General features: G+C 41.0%; 2 protein-coding genes across 2 annotated transcripts in view; one reads left to right on the forward strand and one right to left on the reverse strand.

Annotated features, from left to right (window-relative positions):
- The window catches only part of LOC141128042 (uncharacterized), a 728,240-nt gene that overhangs the window by 600,641 nt on the left and 106,019 nt on the right, over positions 1–21,580 (forward strand). Inside the window, 3 exon segments of the mRNA XM_073615085.1 lie at positions 5,557–5,656; positions 9,203–9,280; positions 9,283–9,386. Of these exon segments, the coding sequence (XP_073471186.1) occupies positions 5,557–5,656; positions 9,203–9,280; positions 9,283–9,386 (282 nt within the window).
- LOC141128041 (small ribosomal subunit protein eS27-like) lies at positions 19,579–20,049 on the reverse strand. Its single transcript, XM_073615084.1, has one exon. It carries the CDS (start codon positions 20,045–20,047, stop codon positions 19,733–19,735), a length of 315 nt encoding a protein of 104 aa, XP_073471185.1. The 5' UTR covers positions 20,048–20,049; the 3' UTR covers positions 19,579–19,732.

Consider the following 21,580-nt stretch of genomic DNA (forward strand, 5'->3'; position numbering starts at 1 on the left):
GTCATAAAAGCAAATTTAAATACAGTGCACGATTTAGTAGATAAGGACACTTTTAGGCAAGTGTGTTATGTTACAAGAATATTGCAGGAGGGGGGAATTTATAGAGAGTTCTTTAACATACCAAATCCCACCCAAAAATCTAGCTTGCAGTGTAATGGCCTCACTGGGCTATAATCTGGCAAAAACAGGTAAATCCTGTAGGCTGAAATGAGAATAAAGGCTGCAAAAAAACACCAGTAAAAGCTTTATGAATAGTTTACAAATCAAAGAGTAAAAGCCCTAAAAGCTGGTGAAATATACACTTTGCAAGTTATAAGTAGTTTGCAACTTTAAAAATATATTACTTTTTGATCATTAGGTAAGCCGGCTCTCCTTTCTGCTTAGTACAGCAATTGTAATTTGTTAGTATACTGTAAGTTTGATTATATAAAACCCCTGTATGGCTAATCAAACATATGTCAGCAGCTCTTACTCCACATATTTAATCAGCCCTAACTAAAAACGCACTTTAGTTTTGATTCATTCCTGATGTAGTGTGATATCGAGAAGGCACACTCTTTAAAATGTTTCAAAACTATAATGTAATAGATTTTTTTTTTAAATCTCTTGTTTAGCAAAGGTGTTAACTGCATTGCTTGGCCTACATCAGGGGTGTCCAAAGGTGTCTGACCGCTTTTTACAGTAGGTCAAAATGCGCTTAGGTTGAATGGACCAAAGAAATCCTAGGTAGGCATCTCTCCACTATGTGACCCCCTCAAGATGGCAGGTGAGGATAAGGGAACAGACTCCACCAAAGACACAAAAAGAACTCTACTTAAGTGCATTTTGACCTACTGTAAAAGTGGTCATACACTTTTGGTGGGTTGCCATCTACCTCATGAGCAATCGTGGTGAAGCTTTTATTTGAACGAACATCAAACTGGAAGATTTCATTTATTTATGGTGTTGGGATTGTCACTTTGGACTATATTTATTTGCTTTTGTAATCACGTTTGCCTTTTCACTTTTATTTTGTATGTTTTTAGCGCCAACACCTTTACATTTGATTTTTACACTTTCTTAAAAGGGCAGCTATGTTTTAAATTAATACATTAGGTGCCATTTTCAACCCACTTATTATCACATAATTGTAAACCTTCTTAAAAATGTTGATTTTTTGGGGACATTTTTTGTAAAAATGCATTTATACTTAGTAAAGACATGCAACCAAAGAAAATGTTGACACTGTTTTTTAACTGGACTTTTATAAGTTCTATATTCCCAAAGAAAAAAATGTATATATATATAGTGATCGTGAACTTGTTAACTACCCGACTTTTTCTGCTCATCAGCTATCCTTATTGTTAATGTATTTTATGTGTAACCCATAACAATTCCTTTACTTCCAATGTGGCCCAGGAAGGCCTACATGTACAGATAGTAAGTGAAGGGAGAATAAAGTTCTGTGTATAAAATGTTTAGAAACAGAAAGCACACTATAATTTTCTTTTAATGGGCAGATTGTGTTATTAAACTAGTAATGCGTTACATATTTTGAAAAGTTTGTAAAGAGTTGTTTTTTATGGAATAACACTGGTATGTTTGAGCCCAAAGGCTAAATATATTTGAAAAAATACACTATTGTTCTTAAATTGGAATATCCATTGGGTATATTTTCTATGTATACAGGTGTGAGTTCAAGTTTAGTCACTTTTTATTAATGTTTTATTCAGCTTCTATGTCTTTAAAAAAAAATAGTGCATTATTTATGAGACCTTGGCTTGTCCGCAGTATTTGTTATTAATTTAGCACTAAACTGTACAATTATCCACACATTTTATCTAGGGAATCTCTGGAAATGAAATGATATTGCTGAAGGATTCAGACAATCTCCTTAATTGCGGTTAAAGCCTACTCAAGCTATTATTCTTAATGCTTAATTCAACATGTAATTGGGGTCTAATGCACACTCTATAATCTTTTAATAACAACAACATTGAGCTTCATATATATAAATGCTATGCTCATGAGTTTATACAGGTTATTTATCATGTATGCTTTGTGTTAATCTGTGAAATAACTTGCAGTTAATTAAACATGAATCACTACTAGTGGGTGAAGTTTAATTGCTGTTTATTACATTTTAATGATGTCTTTCAAGAGGAGTTTTCAAATATCAATTAGGGTTAAGGATGCAATAATCCCTGAAAATGAATACATAGAAGAAAAACAATATCCTACACTTTTAACACCCTATGGAGGGTATTTGATGCTGTAAACTAAAGAAGATTGTATCATGAATATACAGCGTATATAAAGCGTAGGTGACAATAGATGGCTACACATACTTGCAGCAGCCTCTTAGACCTTGCTGATACAGCCCGATACTGGACCAGCATTTCTGGGGAGTGTCAGAGCTTGTCACTACTACCTGTTTCTCACACATTCCTATTGATCTGTAACTACCAGGGCTGCCACACTGACCAATAGAAATGTGCAAAAGGTAGGAACTGTAGAAGCGTACCCAGCTGAAACACTAAGGGATTCTACCCTAACAGATTTGAAGGCTGCTGGCCACTATGTGTAGCCACCTCTAGATGCCAGTGCTTTATATCTGAAGAAAGTTTTTTTTTCCATGGCAGTCTTGATTCTAATATATCCTGAATGGGAGATCATCTGTGTCCAGGAGGTAATATAGAGCAAAAGAGAAGTAAGACCAAAACATTTTTGCCAACCAGTGATGCACTGAACTTTAGTGCGCCATGCTATATAAGCCTGGAACAGCAGAGCAAGGTTGGTGACCTAACTTTTTGTACTGTCTTTTTGTACTCCAGTCATATAATACAGATTGGGTAATGAGCTTTTGCTCTCACGTGCTGCCAGCATGTTCACTGTCAGTGCAAATGCATGCCACTAACATAATGAACCCTCAGTCTTGCCTCTCTCGCTTCCTGCCTGAGTATTTCTGTATGGGAATTTGTGGGAGACTGATACTCAAGTCAATGTCAGCTATTTATTCTAGTTTCATTTAAAATGTGTTTAATATTTTATTTTAACCTCTTACCCACTGTGCACTTAAACCCCCTTCCTAACCAGACCAATTTTCAGTTTTCGGTGCTCTCACAATTTGTCATGCAACACTGTTCCTATATGAAATTTTTGTCCTTTTTTCACACAAATAGAGCTTTCTTTTGGTGGTATTTAATCACCACTGTTTTTTTTTCGCTATAAAAGACAAAAGACAGAAAATTCTGTAAAAAAATGAATTTTTCTTGGTTTCTGTTATACAATTTTGAAAATTATAAATTTTGGCCAAAATTTATACTGCTACATATCTTTGGTAAAAATAACTCAAATCGGTGAATATTATTTGGTCTTTGTAAAATATATAGAGTCCACAAGCTATGGTGCCAATCTCTGAAAATTGCTCACACTTGATGCACTGATGGCCTCTAATTTCTTGAGACCCTAACAAGCCAGGAAAGTACAAATACCCCACAAATGACCCTTTTTGGAAAGTAGACATTCCAAGGTATTTAGTAAGAGGCATGGTGAGTTTTTTGAAGTTGCAATTTTTTCCCACAATTCTTTGCAAAATCAATTTTTTTTCTTTTTTTTTCGCAGAATTGTTATATTAGCAGGTTATTTCTCACAGACAGCATATGCATAGCACAAATTACACCCCAAAACACATTCTGCTACTCCTCCTGAGTACGGCGATACCACATGTGTTATAGGGTGTACACATGGTCGGACTTTGTTCGGATATTCCGACAACAAAATCCTAGGATTTTTTCCGACGGATGTTGGCTCAAACTTGTCTTGCATACACACGGTCACACAAAGTTGTCGGAAAATCCGATCGTTCTAAACACGGTGACGTAAAACATGTACGTCGGGACTATAAACGGGGCAGTGGCCAATAGCTTTCATTTCTTTATTTATTCTGAGCATGCGTGGCACTTTGTCCATCGGATTTGTGTACACACGATCGGAATTTCCGACAACGGATTTTGTTGTCGGAAAATTTTATATCCTGCTCTCAAACTTTGTGTGTCGGAAAATCCGATGGAAAATGTGTGATGGAGCCTACACACGGTCGGAATTTCCGACAACAAGGTCCTATCACACATTTTCCATCGGAAAATCCGACCGTGTGTACGGGGCATAAGACTATTACACATAGTGGCCACATACAGAGGCCCAACATGCATCGAGCACTGCCAGGCGTTCTCGGAGCATAAATTATACATAGCACTTTTTGTGTCTAAGTACATGTTTTCATTCACCCTAGCGCAGTTTCTTTTTTCTTTTTTTCACTAAATATAAGGAAAACTTGATTCAAACTAAAGAAAATTAATTCCCTCACCTGACCCATACTTACAGTGGATCACTCAAAAGTCTTATCACAGGTCAAATTTGGGGGGGCAACACTACTCACATATTTACAATGGAGTGAAACATTGTCAGTTAAATTTGGGAGTTGTGGCAAAGCAGATTTTAAGAAGACCTCTCATCTACAATACAGTGTTTTTTCAAGAATTTGTTGCAAAACCTGTATTTTTCTAGATCTTAAAAAAGAGGGAGATGCTAATTAAGATACCTGTTTGTAGAGTGCCTTACAAAGAGCTTTTTTTATTTGAATATAAATTCACATCATCATTTTAAATATGAAAAAGGCTAAATTTTTAATTTAAAGGCTGAAGGCTTTTTTTTTACCTTTCAAGCAGTCTATGCATTAAGTTAAAAACCTTCTGTGTGCATCTTTCTCTACAGTCATACTACATATGTATGAGAGCAGCTGCTCTCCTCGGTCTCTGCGTTCTCATTGGCTGAGACACAGCCATTGGCTCCTGCTTTCAATCAGAGGCAATGAGGAGGGGGGTGGGGTTGAGCTAGGCTCTGTGTGTTTCATGGTCACACACAGGCTGCTCAGGAGCAAGCACACATGAGTGCCCCCATAGCAAATTGCTTGCTATAGGGGCACTCGGCAAGGAGGAAGGGCCAGCTGCACCAGTAGGGGATCAAAGACGAGAACTGACCCTGCTCTGTACGAAATCATTGCACAGAGCAGGTAAGTATGACATGTTTATTATAAAAAATGGATGAGCCTTTACTATCACATTAGGGACTTTTAATAGTATCTTCCAATGACTTTGAACAATCTCAGCAAATCATGTTTATGTTATTATTTTATAAAATTATTTATGGGACAGAGTATTTTGCCCTACTGAAGTGGTATGGCATCCCTTATAATTTAAAGAGATTTGTTGGTAACTAAATGTTAATGGTCTTTAAAAACTGATTGACTAATTGTCTGTCACATTTATCTTTAAGTGAATCATCTTGCAAGGATGAATATTTAGATACATAAAATTCTTCATCTTCACCAGTCTGATAAAAGATTCTTGCTAGGAATATCTACACATCTACACATTCACGTGCACGATTATTAATCAAAACATATTTATACTATATGCGATAATTAACTGCAATAATGAACTAGGATTAAATATCATAACAGTTATACTGCATAGTTGTTGGTGAACTTACTTGGTAAATTTCCCCTAATTATAGGTATCCTGGCATTTCCTCCTAATGATGAATAAAGACAGAAAGAAATTATCATTAAATGATTGGATAAATATAGACCATCTGCCACAACTGTTGCTTTCAGGTAAACCTTTATAACTTAACTTAAGGTAATCTATCTTCTTTATTTAAGAAAAAGGTAAAGCAATCAGTGCAAAGTATGATGAATAATTAAAAGTAGTAAATATAATGAATAAATGTGTATGCTGACCACTGTAAGTGATTTCACAACACCTCAAAAGAAACATGTACGGTATATATAAATCAGTGTAGCGCAACAAAATAATAATATTAAAATAATTCATTCATAATAATTTATATAATACCCAAAAACTATCAATGAGTGAATGAATAAATAACTAACTAAGTAAACAGTCCTCTGTAAATAAATTCCTCTGTTAATTGCTTCAATGTAACCAAAAACAGTCAATAAGTGAAAAAATAAATAACAATGTGAACAGTCCTATGTAAATATATTCCTCCGTGAGTTCAATATACTGTTTCAATGTATCCAGTGACTGAACTCCACCAAGCAAAGTGCCTGCTCACCTCCATGTACATAAACAGTAAACTTGTATCTTTTTCTCTTCTTTGATATATGATCCCGTGCTCACAGCTCTCCTCGGATTATATACATAATGAAGTGGGAAGGACAAACATAGTGTACTTTGTATGGAAAAGTTTATTGAAAAACCCCGCTTTAAAATACACTTACAAGAATTCAATGAAAAAATCATATGTAATAGCAGACGTGGCTCACCACTACGACAAGTGAGACTCCTGTAAACGTCACAGAACTCTACCTCTCTCCTACATGCGTATCGCCAAGTGATAGGCTTCTTCATTAGGCGGGCAGGAATTATTTACAGAGGACTGTTTACTTAGTTATTTATTCATTCACTCACAGTTTTTGGGTATTATATAAATTATTATGAAATCATTATTTATTTTAATATTTTTATTTTGCTGCGCTACACTGATTTATATATATGTATATTTTTTCTTTATGTATAAACATTATTGTGTTCTAGTACAATGTGCTAATGTATAGCTGAAGCTAAGAGACCAGTCATTTAAAATGAAATATATACAAGTACTATGTTTTTTTTTAACCTATTGTTGTTTTATATATTTGGAAAATTCAGTTTAAGCCCCAGTATAAGCACTAGGCTCCTTTTCAGATGTTTTCAAGCTAATTTTACCTTTATGCAGAAAAAAACAGCCAAGCTATACAAAATGTCATTCTGAGATAGAGTTTCAAGTAAAAAAAAAAGCTTCTGCTGTTCTTTGTCTTTAAACATAAAAAAAAACCCATAATGCTCAGTGAAACATGTGCCAAGGGTGTACCTTCTATACAAAGTTTATTTGTGAAATAAATATTTTTTTTCTAAATAGTAAATAAATAATAACATATAAATCAAATGATTATAGTCATGATTATGATTATATACACTTTATATTGTATATACAGTGGGTATAAAAAAAGAATCTTTAAAATAATCATAATTTGTTGCTTTGCAGCTTGAACTGAAGACAGACAGTTTTTGTTTTATCCAGCTGTGTTTACTCAGTGCAACTTATAACATTCAAGTGAAAGCTTTAACACCAACAAGTCAGCAAAAAATAACAAAAATTCACAAACAGAATCACTGAGTTGGAAAAAAGATCACCCCCTTCCTAAAAATTAGGTGTAGCTAATTACCTTCTCAAAGGTACACAAAGCCATTTGACCTTCAATTATGATCAGCTGTGGTCATTTTGATTAGCTCAGCTTGAAAAGAGCTTTCCTGGAGCATTTCAGTCCCCTGTGGTGCAACTGAAGCAAACAAATAACTATGAGTGGCAAGGCACTGTCACCCGGGATCTCCGGGAAAATGTTGTGGACAGGCACAAGTCAGGAGATAAAAATAAATCTCAAAGCTTTTTGGTACAACACAGACCCTCCCTAGATCAGGACTTCATTCCAAACTGGATGAAAGATCCAAGAGGAAACTTGTCAGAGAGGCTACCAAGAGACCTATAGCAATTCTGTAGCAGGAACTTATGACAAAGAGTGGTCATTGTGTGCATGTGACAACAATATCACAAATTCTCCACAAATGTGGCTTTTATGGGGGGGGGGGGGCAGCAAGAAAAAAGGCGCTCCTCAAGAAAGGCCCCATGCAGTCATGACTGAGCGTTACCAAAACGCACCTTTAAGATTCTGAGGAAAAAGGCGTTATGGTCAGATCAGGCTAAATTTGAATGATTTGGCACCTCAACACCAAACGATATGTCTGGCGGAAATCCGTCCAAATAACACCATTCCTACAGTAAAGTATGGTGGTAATATCCTGTTATGGGGTGTTTCTCTGCAGCAGGGACTGGAGCACTTGTCAGGATAGAAGGAAAAATGTATGCGGCAAAATACTGTCAAATTCTTGAGGAAAATCTGCTTCCCTCTGCCAGAAAGTTGTCAATGGGAAGAAAGGTTACCTTCCAACATGACAATGACCCAAAGCACACAGCAAAAATGACCATGCAGTGGTTGAAGGAGAAAAATGGTGAATGTCCTTGCATAGCTTAGTCAGAGCCCAGACTTAAACCCAATTGAAAATCTGTGGAATGAGTTGAAGACTGCGGTCCACAAACAGTCACCATCAAATTTCACTGAGCAGTTCTGCAAAGAAGAGCAGGCAAATATTGCAAATTAGATGTGCAAAGTTACTAAATACATATCCCAACAGACTAAAGGCTGTAATTAAAGCAAAAGGGAGTTCAACAAAATACTGACACAAGGAGGTGATCCTTTTTCCAATTTATTCTTTTTTTGAATTTTTTAAGTTTTTTTCTGACATGTTGGTGTTATAGCTTTCATTTAGATGTTATAAGTAGCACTAGTAAATATAGCTGAATAAAACAAAAACTATGTCTGTCTTCATTTCAGGCTGCAAAGCAAAAAAAAAAATGATTATTTTAATGGGGGGTGATTATTTTCTATACCCACTGTAATTCATAAAGAAAATGCAATGCAATTGCTGCACTAGCAATAGATGATCTATTTTTTAGTTCTGCTCTAGGAAAGAATAGTTAAAAAAACTTAAATTGCGTTAAAAAATGTCAACTTTGATGCTTATATAAATGTTCTTAATTTTCCTTCTTGGGTCGTTTTTTTTTTTTTTTTTTTGACAGTAATGTATTTCACTTTTAATATTCAGGACAAAATGAACAATACATTTTTTTATATCAAAATTGTATCAAATATCAAATTCATAAAAATGAACTGGTTGCATAAACTAAACCAAAATGAGGATTAAAAACTAAAGTGGCTAGCCGTTTTGTTTTTTTACTAAAACATCATAGGACAAGCTTTGATTGATGGGTTCACATATATTTTTACTACGTTGCACCACTTGATGATAGCCATCTATGTTACCAGAACATATTTATCCCAATTGTGTTCCATGTTAGCCAGATTTAAAACCCTTAATGTATTTTTATTGCTTCTAAATAAAGGCCAACCTTTCTAGCAATTGCAGTGTCTTAATTTAGAAAGACAAATAATGCTTTTAGGCTTTCATATATTTAAATTGCTATGTTATGTTCCTCAAAAGTGACATTGTTTATATTGTTCTGTAAATTGTTAAATTAGCCATCACATCAGCAATGGATCAGATAAATGAAGAGACTTGTTCAAGGGTGAAGAAGATGCCAACTACCATTCAAAGACTCTACTTGGAATTTGTGTGTTGTACGGTGTTCTCAAAACACAGTGGATATTTCCCAAAACTGGGCTGAATCATCTAATGGATATGAGCCCTGTACAGTTACACCAGGTACACTAGATATGAATATGTAACATGTATATTTAAATTGTAGAATTGTTACATGTACTGTCTGTCATACATACACTCAATGGTCTATCTTTATTTTGTCTTTAAAGTGATACTAAAGTCTCATTTTTTTTTCTTTAAAAATAACAAACATGTTATATTGACCTGCTCTGTGTATGTTTTGCAAAGAGCATCCCAGATCCTCCTCTTCTCGAGTCCCTCTTTGGTGATCCTGGCCCCTCCCTCCTGTTGAGTACCCCCACAGCAAGCAGCTTGCTATGGGGGCACCTGAGCCGAGACACTGCTGTGTATTCATTCAGCCATGGAGCCAAGTGACTTTGATTGACAGCAGTGGGAGCCAATGGAGCCGCTGCTGTGTCTCAGCCAATCAAGAGGGAGAGTTCTGAACGGCCAAGGTACTCATGCACATCTCTGGATAGACAGAATGCATTAAGGTAAAAAACCTTCTGCCTTTACAACCACCTTAAGGAAAGCAGCTATGGCACAGTAAAACACACTTTATTACATTTATAAACAGTAAGGATTTACAATCAGGAGCTGATGTGTGTATCTGGCCATTTTCTGCAATATGTACACTGGTTGTCAGGGCAAGGCCCCTGTCTCATGCTCCTGAAATGCAGTTACCTGACAACCAATGTACATATCACAGGAGGTTGGTAGATACATGTGTTGGCCTGCTCTAACTGCTGTCAGTGTAGAACCTCAGTAGGGAATGTTATGCAGGGGCGGGTGTGCCCCAGCTTCCTAGACTCGTTTTTAAGGATTTTTAAGGAAAAAGGATTGAGCTGTCATCCAGCAGCACTGCTGACCCCGGTGTTAGCTGTAATGTGGTAGTGTGTACAAAGTGGCCTATGCTGTGGAAATCCATGTGTGTGCCTTGCTTCTGTTTTTAAATGTAATAAATTGTGTTTTACTGTATCATATCTGTGTACTTCTTTATTCTCTCTTTTTCGTTTTCATGTTCTGTATACAATCTGCCATCAGCAAGCAATAGAGCACTTCAGGGAGATGCTGGATGGAGCCGAAAGCAGCTCTGTCCCATCCTCTGTACTCAGTGGACGTGATGTAATGTCAATCCAAAGTATACACAATACAGAAGCCATGGAACCATGTCCACAGACTGAAAGCCTGAGAACGCGTGTGCTTATTGCTGGAACCTGGCTATTACTGACAGCCAGCAGTTCTAGCACAAATGCCATTTAGGGCCACAAAAGCCATAGAAACAGGGCAACATTTAAAAACAGCACTGAGCTTTTGGTTGATTGGCTGCTATCTCTGCACAATTTCAAAATGGGGCTGGAGGCTCAAGTGGTTATTTTGAATTTGAAATATTTCATATGAATACAATGTAGGATAATATGAGCTATTGCATATGACTATTTTGAAGTTTTAAAAAAAAAAAATATAAATTTAAGAAAGTATAGTGAGTGCATCTTTTGAGTAATTATTGCAGTGTTTACCTTAACCGCTTTAAGACCAGGTCTTTTCTGGAACTTTTTGTTTACAAGTTTAAATTAGTATTTTTTGCTAGAAATTACATAGAACCCCCAAACATTCTATATTTCTTTAGCAGAGACCAGGGCTGGACTGGGACAAAAATTTGGCCCTGGACTTCACCCAGAGCGGCCCACTTTAATTTTGCAAACATGCACAAAAACAGTATATAAAACTATACGCAGTTGCGCAATATGGATACTTATTGAGTTTGGGATGGATCTGAGGGAAGCGGTGCGGCCTTTGTATGGGCCATCAGAGTGACCCGGGGGAAAATTGACACCTTGCCCCCCTGCCATTCAGGGACAATTTTGCCAAGGACCAGGGGGGAATGTAGTCTCAGTGTTTACGGGGAATTCAGCGGTGGGGGTAATTTGTCGGGTGAATGGCTGGTGCTGGCAATGAAAACATCCTAACACCATGCTTAATATGGTGTCAGGATGATCAAATTACATTATTTCTATTACTACATTGTAGTATATAATGAAATAGTTCAACTCACCAGAATGCAGAATCAGTGGGAACCATTGCTTGTTACCAGATGAAGCATGTCATTTGCCACCGCCACCTGCCACCAGATGCAGCGTGTCACTTTCCACCATCGCCTACCACCAGATGCTGCATGTCACTTGCCACCGTCGCTTGCCACCACATGCAGTGTGTCACATGCCACGTCGTCTGCTGCTAGAGAGAGGGCAGGGAGAGAGGGAGCAGAGAGAGAGAGAGAAAGAGAGCGAGGAGGGGGCAGAGAGAGAGCAGAGAAAGAAAGTGGAGGGGGCAGAGAGAGAGAGAAGGGGCAGAGAGAGATGGGGACAGGGAGAGAGAAAGGGGGGACAAGCAGAGAGAGAGAGAAATTGGAGGGGGCAGAGAGAGAGGGGGAGGGGGACAGGCAGAGAGAGAGGGGGACAGGGAGAGAGAGAGAGGGGGGACAGGGAGAGAGAGAGAGGGGGAGGGGGACAGGCAGAGAGAGAGGGGGACAGAGAGAGAGGGGGGACAGGGAGAGAGAGAGAGAGAGAGAGAGAGAGAGAGAGAGAGAGGGAGAGAGGGACAGAGAGAGAGGGACAGAGAGAGAGGGACAGAGAGAGAGGGAGGGGACAGGGAGATAGAGGGGGGACAGGGAGAGAAAGAGAGGGGGCACAGGGAGAGAGAAAGAGAGAGGGGGGCAGGGAGAGAGAGAGGGACAGAGAGAGGGACAGAGAGAGAGAGAGAGGAGACAAGGAGAGAGAAAGAGAGAGAGGGACAGAGAGAGAGAGAGGGGGGACAGAGGGAGAGAGAGGGGGACAGGTAGAGAGAGGGGGGACAGGGAAAGAGAGAGAGGGACAGGGAGAGAGAGGGGGGCAGGGAGAGAGAGAGAGGGGGAACAGGGAGAGAGGGGGGGGCAGGGAGAGAGAGAGGGGGGGCAGGGAGAGAGAGAGGGGGGCCAGGGAGAGAGAGAGGGGGGCCAGGGAGAGTGAGGGGGACAGGGAGAGAGAGAGGGGGGACAGAGAGAGAGAGGGGGGACAGGGAGAGAGAGAGAGGGACAGAGAGAGAAAGAGGGGGGGCAGGGAGAGAGAGGGGGACAGGGAGAGAGAGGGGGCAGAGGGGGGACAGGGAGAGAGAGAGAGAGAGGGGGTAGGGGGAGAGAGAGGGGAACAGGGAGAGAGAGAGGGGGAACAGGGAGAGAGAGAGGGGGACAGGGAGAGATAGAGGAGGGACAGGGAGAGAGAGAGAGAGAGAGAGAGAGAGAGGGGGGGCAGGGAGAGAGAGAGGGGGGACAGGGAGAGAGTGGGGGGGCAGGGAGAGAGAGGGGGGACAGGGAAAGAGAGAGAGGGGGACAGGGAGAGAGAGGGGGCAGGGAGAGAGAGAGAGAGAGAGGGAGGGCAGGGAGAGAGAGAGAGGGGGGACAGGGAGTAAGAGGGGGGCAGGGAGAGAGAGGGGGACAGGGAGAGAGAGAGGGGGACAGGGAGAGAGAGACGGGGGGCAGGGAGAGAGACAGGGGGGCAGGGAGAGAGAGAGGGGGGCAGGGAGAGAGAGAGAGAGGTGGGGACAGGGAGAGAGAGAGAGGGGGGCAGGGAGAGAGAGAGGGGGACAGGGAGAGAGAGAGGGGGGGACAGGGAGAGAGAGAGAGGGGGACAGGGAGAGAGGGGGGACAGGGAGAGAGAGAGGGGAGGGGGAAGAGAGAGGGGTCCGGGTCTGGTCAGTGACAGTGCTCAGCTCACTCACTTGAATGGTGCAGGAGGGGCTTTAATGTGGCTGTTGACTACTTGTTTAATCTTCCTGCTCCTCTTGCTCTTCATCAATGTAATGTACAGGTAGGGAGAGAGGGGCAGGAAGCGGTGTGTGTCACAAGCTGGCTCATTCACAGCTGAACAGAGCAGTGTGCGAACCCCCTCTTCTAGGGCAGCTGTACCGAGCCGCTGCCCACACACTGACACCAGGGATGTTCCGGAGGATGCAGTGACCGTCGGAGGACTTCTGTCCCCACCCACCAGCATGACCTTTCAGACACCTATTGCAGCGGCAGAGCCTATCGGCTCTGTGCTACAGGTGGTGGGTGGACCGGAAACAGAAGCAGTGAAACACTGAAGCACCATCCCGACCCAGTCCACTCCTGAATTGCCGCCTCGGTCCCATGGTAGGGCCGGCCCTGGGCAGTGCAGCAGTGCTCAAAATAATGGCTGCGCGGGCCGCACATCCAATATTTTGATAGACTGTCACTGATACTGGCCCACTGAGCCATCATCCCACCGGGAAACTCCCAGTAGTCCCGATGGCCAGTACATGCCTGGCAGAGACCCTAGAGAATGAAATGGCGATCGCGCAATATTTTATGTCACACTGTATTTGCGCAGCCGTCTTTCAAATGCAATTTTTTTGAAAAAAATAACGTGAAAGATGATGTTACGCCAAGTAAATAGATGTCATGCTTTAAAATTGCGCACAGTCGTGGAATGGCGACAGACTACGGTACTTAAAGAGGAACTGCAGTCTGCTCACATAATTTGTAATAAAAACATCTTTGCTATTCTGAAGCTTCCCTCCAACCACTTTATTTTTTTAAATCAGATTCTTTTTCATTTTTATATGCAAACAACATTAAAACAATACAAACAAGGTATTCAAACCAAATCACATAAAACAAAACCAAGACTACATAGAAAAAACAAAGACCAATGCCAAGGACATGGGGGGGGGGGGGTTACTAAAGCTGGTGCACTCAGAATCTGGTGCAGCTGTGCATAGTAGTCAATCAGCTTCTAACTTCAGGTTGTTCAATTGAGCTTTGACAATTAAACCTGGAAGCTGATGGTTTCTATGCAGAGATGCAACAGATTTAGCACCAAGTCGTTTTAGTAAATCCCCCTATAGACTCAAGCCACTTTGACCAAATAGCATCAAACTTACTCATGGAGTTCCTTAGAAAGTATGTATATTTTTCAAATAAAATAATCCTATTAAGGTCTAAGATCCAGTCAGATCCAGTTGGCGGATGAGGAGAGATCCACTTAAAAGCAATCTGTCTGCGGGCCGCCAAAAGTGCACTCCTAATAGTATTAACAATGGGAAAAGTATAAATAGACATATTGCAGTAGCCCAATAGGCACATAAGTGGTTCAACCAAAATATTAATATCCAGTATCCCATTTAAAGTACCAGTTATCCCCGCATCTCTGGAGTTTAGGACACCACCACAGAAGATGTATTAGCGTACCTGTGTTGCCACACCTAGCACAGGCTGGCTCAGATCTCAAGCCTATGGCATGCAGAGATTGAGGAGTTCTGTAAACCCTAAGAAGGATAAAGATCAGGGTCAGTCTATGTGATGAAGAAAGAGACACCCGAAGCATAGACCGGAGAATACATCCCAAACTTCGTCAGAGATGGGGCCAGTATCTTGTTCCCATCCAGCCCTAGAGCGAATGGGAAAATTCAATAACACTACCCTATATGTAACAGAGGTAAGACCTTTTGTTGACCTTGCTTGTACTTGTTTGTCAAAAATAGGGGTTAGGGGAAAGAATATCTTAACAGAAGAAAATTGAGCATGTAAAGCATGTCTCGATTGGAGAAATAAAATAAAAACAATTCAATTGTAAAGAGAAATCTCCTCTTAGCTCTTCAAAGGACTTAAGTAGACCATTCTCGTACAGCTAACTAAGGTTGTTATTCCTGATTTTCCCCATCTCTGAAAACCTCTGAGAGCCAAAAGTTGAGGGAATCTATCGTTATCCCATATAGGGGAGTATCTAGTAGGATAAGAAATACCCATAATTTTCTTGACTGTAGACATGTGCAATTTGTTTAGTTCCGAATTAGTTCTTTAACAAATTTAGACAAATTTGTTATTTTGGAAAATATGAGAAATATACATTTTTCAGAATATTCGAAAATTCGAAAATTTTAAAATTCGCAAATTCGAAAATTTTAAATTTTGGAAATTCGGAAATCAAAAAATAGGAATGAAAATCCGAAGATTCAAAAGAACGAAAATCCAAAAATAAGAACGAAAATCCGAAAATAAGAACGAAAATCTGAAAATTCAAACACCTGAAAATTCAAAAATCTAAAATAATAACTAACTAATAATAACCTAATTATTACTAACTATTAAATTATAGGTATTGGAATTTCCTTTCAAATTTGTCCACCGCAATATCGCAGTCCCATTATAGGTCGCTGATCATTGAAATTACTAGTATAAAAAAAAATAAATAAAAATTCCAGTATATATCCCATAGTTTGTAGATGTTATAACTTTTGTGCAAAGCAATCAATATATGTTTATTAGGATTTTTTACCAAAAATATGTAGCAGAATACATATTGGCCTAAATTTATGAAGAAATTAGATTTGTAATTTTTTTCTTTTTTATCTTATTGGATAGGTATTATAACAGAAAGTAAAAAATATTATGTATTTTTTTTTTTTTTCAAAATTGTCAGTCTTTTTTGGTTTATAGCACAAAAAATAAAAAATCCAGTGGTGATCAAATACCACCAAAAGAAAGCTCTATTTGTGGGGAAAAAAAAATACATACATTTCATCTGGATACAGCATTGCATGACCGCGCAATTGTTAATTTAAATAAAGCAGTGCCATATCACAAAGAATGGCCTTGTCATGAAGGGGGGGTGAATCTTCCAGAGTGCAAGTAGTTAATTTAGTATGTGACAATGCTAAAAAGAGAAATATACCTCTTAAGGAAGTAGATTAATTTCACTAGTAAACTAGATAAGTTAACAAATGTAACCACTTCATCCCCGGAAGATTTTACCCCCTTTCTGACCAGAGCACTTTTTACAATTTGGCGCTTTAACTAACAATTGCGCAGTCATGCATTGCTGTACCCAAATTAAATTTCCTTTTTTTCCCCCCACATAGAGCTTTCTTTTGGTGGTATTTGATCACCTCTGCGGTTTTTATTTTTTGCGCTATAAATTAAAAAAAAAAACAACAATATTTTTAACTTTCTGCTTGTCAGGGCTGGGCTCAGCCCTTCCTTCTCAAAGTTGGTCACTCAGCTGTTGGCTAATTGCCAGCTCCTTTCTCTCCACAGTGACTCACCTGTTGATATCCTGCTCGTAAGTCCTGCCTACTTAAGCCGTCCAGCCCAGATGATCTCTGCCTTCGCCTTGGTCACATCTCTAGAGATGCTCTCCTGTGTTCCTGTAAGGCCTCTTTCTCACGGGGCGGATCAGTGATGATCCGCCCCGTGAACACCCGCTTGCTCAGCGGGGATCGCTCCGCCGATCCCCGCTGAGCAGGAAGATGACAGGTCCATCGCTGCACGCTGTGCAGCTACGGACCTGTCAGAGCGCCGCTCTCCCCTATGGGGGGATCGGATGATGACGGACCGTAGTGTCCGTCGTCACCCGATCCGATCCGAAAACGGATGGAAAAGTAGGTTTTTCCTCCGTTACACTTTTCGGATCGGAGCGGGGTCGGATGTCAGCGGACATGTCACCGCTGACATCCGACGCTCCATAGGGATGAATGTATGTCCGTTTTTCATCCGAAAACGGAAGGATGAAAAACGGACATACGGATCCCTCGTGTGAAAGAGGCCTTAAAGACTTGCTTGGCTGACATTCCTCCTGGCTCCAGATCCTGCTTGTGTTCTACGCTCATCTCTGGCTCCCTGACATTTTGGCTTGTTTGACTATTCATTCCGGTTCCTGAACTCTGGCTATGTTTTGACTATGTTTACTCTGTTTACATTTTTATTATTATTATTATTATTAATAAACAAGTGTGATTTAACTGTACTTCTGTCTTGGTCTGATTTCATGGTTTCTGACAGTATGCGAAGGCCATGAATTCAGAAGATGCAGTCAATCCACTTGTTGGTAATATTTTTTCCAGATTTGATGAGCAGGCTCAGCCCTTCCTTCTCTGAGCCGGCCGCTCAGCTGTCAGCTAATTGCCAGCTCCCATCTCTCTCCACAGTTACCCAGCTGTTGTTGATCCTGCTCGTCAGTCCTGCCTACTTAAGCCATCCAGTCCAGAGGAGCTCTGCCTTCAGCTTGGTCACATCACTAGAAACTATCTCCTGCATTCCGGTTTAAAAACTGGCTTTGCTGACATCCCTTCTGGCTACAGATCCTGCTTGCTGTTCCACTACTTTGATCCTTGACTCCTGGCTTGGCTTACTATCCGTTCTGATTACTGAAATTTGGCTATGTTTTGACTACGTTTGTTCTTTTTACTTTAATTATTAAACAAGTGTGATTTAACTGTACTTCTGTCTCGGTCTGATTTCATGGTTTCTGACAGTAGGCGAAGGCCATGAATTCAGAAGATACAGTCAATCCACTTGTTAGTAATATTTTTTCCAAATTAAATGAGCAAGATCACCACATGGATCAGTTTGCCATGGCGTTACAAATGCTCCTGAGTTGCACGGCTCACCTGGAATCTCCCACTGTGGCTGCTCCGGTACAGCCTTTGTTGCAGGCCGTCCCTGCTGCTGCGCCAGTCTCTGTGAAGGCACCCGCCTCGAGTATTACCTCTATAAGAGGTATGTCTGGTTCCGCTCCGCTTCCCCAGTGATTTGGGGGTGATCCAGTCCAATGCAGAGGGTTTCTCAACCAGGTTGAGATATACTTTGAGATGCTGCCCCAGGCATTTCCCACGAACAGAAGCAAAGTAGGTTTTGTGATATCTTTGCTTTCTGAGAGAGCCTTGGCCTGGGCAAACCCTCTATGGGAGATGCAAATACCTGTTGTCTTGAGTTACCCAGAGTTTGTGGCTTCTTTTAAAAGGGTATTTGACGTTCATGTAGGCTCTGCTTCTGCTTCAAAGTGCCTCATGTCCATCAAACAGAGTACGAGAACTGTTGTCAATTACGCCATTGAATTCCGTACTCTGGCAGCAGAGGTTACTTGGAACAATGAGGCTCTTGTGGCTACTTTTTCTCATGGTCTCCCAGATACCATCAAGGATGGGATAGCAGCCCGAGATATACCCACTGAGCTGGAGATGTTGACCATGTTTGCCATCCTCATTGACTCCAGACTCAGACTTCCTTTTTAGGAGCGCTTGCGGAAGCCTCCTGTACATTTGTCTCCGAACTTTGCAGTCCCACCCTTGCCTCCCTCACCTCCCATGCCTCCTGGTACCGAGTCGGTCTGTGAAGATGAACTTCATGCGTCTCCGTGTGGATGAGAGAACTCTTAGGAGGAGGGAGAGATCGTGCCTTTATTGTGGCCAGGCAGGTCAAGTCTTATCCTACCCATCCAGGGAACGCACGAACCTTGAGGTCCTGTCATGGACAGACCTTAGGTGGTGTTGTTTTGTCCCCAGTTATCCAGAAGGATAAGCCCTTGGTTTTGGTTACCCTTTCTTGGGCTGAGTTGTCCGTCGAGATACAGGCTCTAATTGACTCTGGGGCTGCAGGCCTGTTCATTGATGCTGCCTTTGTATCAAAGTGCAAAAAAATATGTATACACTGCGCTAAAAAAGGTTAAATAAATAACAAAAAATGGAGCAGCTACATACGGAGTGACAACAACCATGAAAATACTGTGAAAAGAAATGTAGCGCATAAACTGTGAAAACCCACAAAAAAGGGGGGGGTTATTAATAAATAATGTCAACATCAAAGAAATAAATAACTCGTGAGTCTCTCAACATAGATAAAAAGAGTCCAATAGGTGAACAACATATGTTTGGAAAATGTCCCACTAATTAAAGATGAGTGAGTATATAAAGCGGCAGATGTTCAAACACAGGCAATTCTTTAAATCTTCTAGGAAGAACACATCCAACGGCTGTATAAATCTTGATAAAAGTAGTGTGTAGAAAACTCTTACCAGATAGATTGGACTCCCTTGTCAGCGACGAGGAATCACTAAGGCGGGTTGCCCCTCAGGGCCTTGGAACGGACATCCCGACTCTGGAAACCTTCTGGATCAGACTCTGCATGGATCTCCCGGGGCCTCAGGTAGGTCCTCACAAAGGATAGCCAAGGCACAGATCAGAGGAAACGGGACGTCTCACATGAAGCTGAAGTGGGAGCTAGATTTTCTCTCAGATGGTATGTGGAGAAAAAAATGAAAAGGCTCCACATAGTGTAAATGAAAAAAGGTGGGTTTTTTATTGCTAAAAAGCCTGGTTACAATAAAAATGTGGATCACAAAATATAAAAACAAGATGGGCAACAAGGAGGATGCTGAAAGCGCCCAATTTTTTTTTTAAACTTCAATTCCAAAAAATCTCCCTGAATTACAAAAGCCAACAAGACAGACTTATTATACCACAGTGAGGAAAGTGGGGCGAGCAGGACATAAGGCAAATCATCCTGAGGGGCAATCTGCAAGGTGCGGCAGCATGTCACAGAAATGAAGAAGAATAATTTAGTGTTGCTTTCGTCTGAAAGAACAACCTTCTGTGAGCCTGGCTTTTCCACCTGTGGGCTGGCACAGGACTGTCGAGCATCCTACACAAAGGACAACCGTCTGTGCATGGCTGAATACAGTAGTGATCTTATAGCAGCCTGGGCATTTAACATCCATAAAGTAGGAGTTTGGGCTCTGTACCAACCTCTTCTTCTTATGTCTAGTCTTCTCCTCCTCAGAGGACGGATGCAGTAAATCTTTGGCTAAAGGCATGATTCTCCCTCGTGGACACCAACACACTCCACGCAGCACGCAGGATCCGACTTTCAGCATCCTCCTTGTTGCCCATCTTGTTTTTATATTTTGTGATCACATTTTTATTGTAACCAGGCTTTTTAGCAATAAAAAACCCACCTTTTTTCATTTACACTATGTGGAGCCTTTTCATTTTTTCTCCACATACCATCTGAGAGAAAATCTAGCTCCCACTTCAGCTTCATGTGAGACGTCCCGTTTCCTCTGATCCGTGCCTTGGCTATCCTTTGTGAGGAACTACCTGAGGCCCCGGGAGATCCATGCAGAGTCTGATCCAGAAGGTTTCCAGAGTCGGGATGTCCGTTCCAAGGCCCTGAGGGGCAACCCGCCTTAGTGATTCCCTGTCGCTGATAAGGGAGTCCAATCTATCTGGTAAGAGTTTTCTACACACTACTTTTATCAAGATTCATACAGCCGTTGGATGTGTTCTTCCTGGGAGATTTAAAGATTTGCCTGTGTTTGAACATCTGCCGCTTTATATACTCACTCACCTTTAATTAGTGGGACATTTTCCAAACATATGTTGTTCACCTATTGGACTCTATTTATCTTGTTGAGAGACTCACGAGTTATTTATTTCTTTGATGTTGACATTATTTATTAATAACCCCCCCTTTTTTTGTGGGTTTTCACAGTTTATGCGCTACATTTCTTTTCACAGCCTTTGTATCAAAGCACTCGATTCCGCTGCAGCTGCGTGACACTCCACTTGCCATTGAGGCTCTTGATGGGAGACCTCTACAGCCTGCCCATGTGACTCATGAGACTGTTCCATTGTCCATGGCCGTAGAGGCTCTTCACCATGAGATAATCCAATTCCAAGTTATTTCCTCACCTGAGTTTGCGCTGGTTATTGGTTATCCTTGGTTACAGAGGCACAACCCCTCTTTTGATTGGCTCTGTGCTGAGGTTCTCTCCTGGTCGCCACAATGCAGTAAGACATGCTTCCAGAAGGTAGCCAAGGTCCTGTGCACCTCTTCACTCTCCTCCCTGCCAGAGGAGTACCACAATTTTAGCGATGTCTTTGACAAAGGTCAAGCCGGTAGTTTGCCTCCACACCAGTCGTATGATTGTGCAATTGACCTTGAACCTGGTGCCATACCCTTTGTCAATCTTGGAGGATAGGGCCATGGAGGAGTATGTTGTAAATGCACTTTCTCGAGGTTTCATCCGCAAATCCTTATCTCCTGCTGGTGCTGGTTTCTTCTTTGTGAAAAAGTGGTGAACTGAGACCTTGTATTGATCATAGGGGTCTCAATCGTTTCACAATTAAGAATGCCTATCCGATTTAGTTGATTATGGAGTTATTTGACCACCTCAAGGGAGCAATGGTTTCCACTAAGCTTGATTTGAGAGGGGCATACAATCTCGTGAGGATTAAGGAGGGCGACAAGTGGAAAACTGCGCTTAATACCAGAACAGGCCATTATGAGTACCTTGTAATTCCTTTTGACCTTTGTAACGCACTGGCAGTTTTCCAGGAATTTATTAACGATGTCCTCTGAGATTTGTTGCAGTTATGTGTGGTGGTTTATCTCGACAATATCCTCA

Source organism: Aquarana catesbeiana, linkage group LG02 (assembly GCF_042186555.1).
Source record: "Aquarana catesbeiana isolate 2022-GZ linkage group LG02, ASM4218655v1, whole genome shotgun sequence".
Taxonomy (NCBI): domain Eukaryota; kingdom Metazoa; phylum Chordata; class Amphibia; order Anura; family Ranidae; genus Aquarana; species Aquarana catesbeiana.

Bases quoted from the DNA above. Each gene is read 5' to 3' on its own strand.
- LOC141128041 (XM_073615084.1), bottom strand. From the start codon at position 20,047: ATGCTGAAAGTCGGATCCTGCGTGCTGCGTGGAGTGTGTTGGTGTCCA.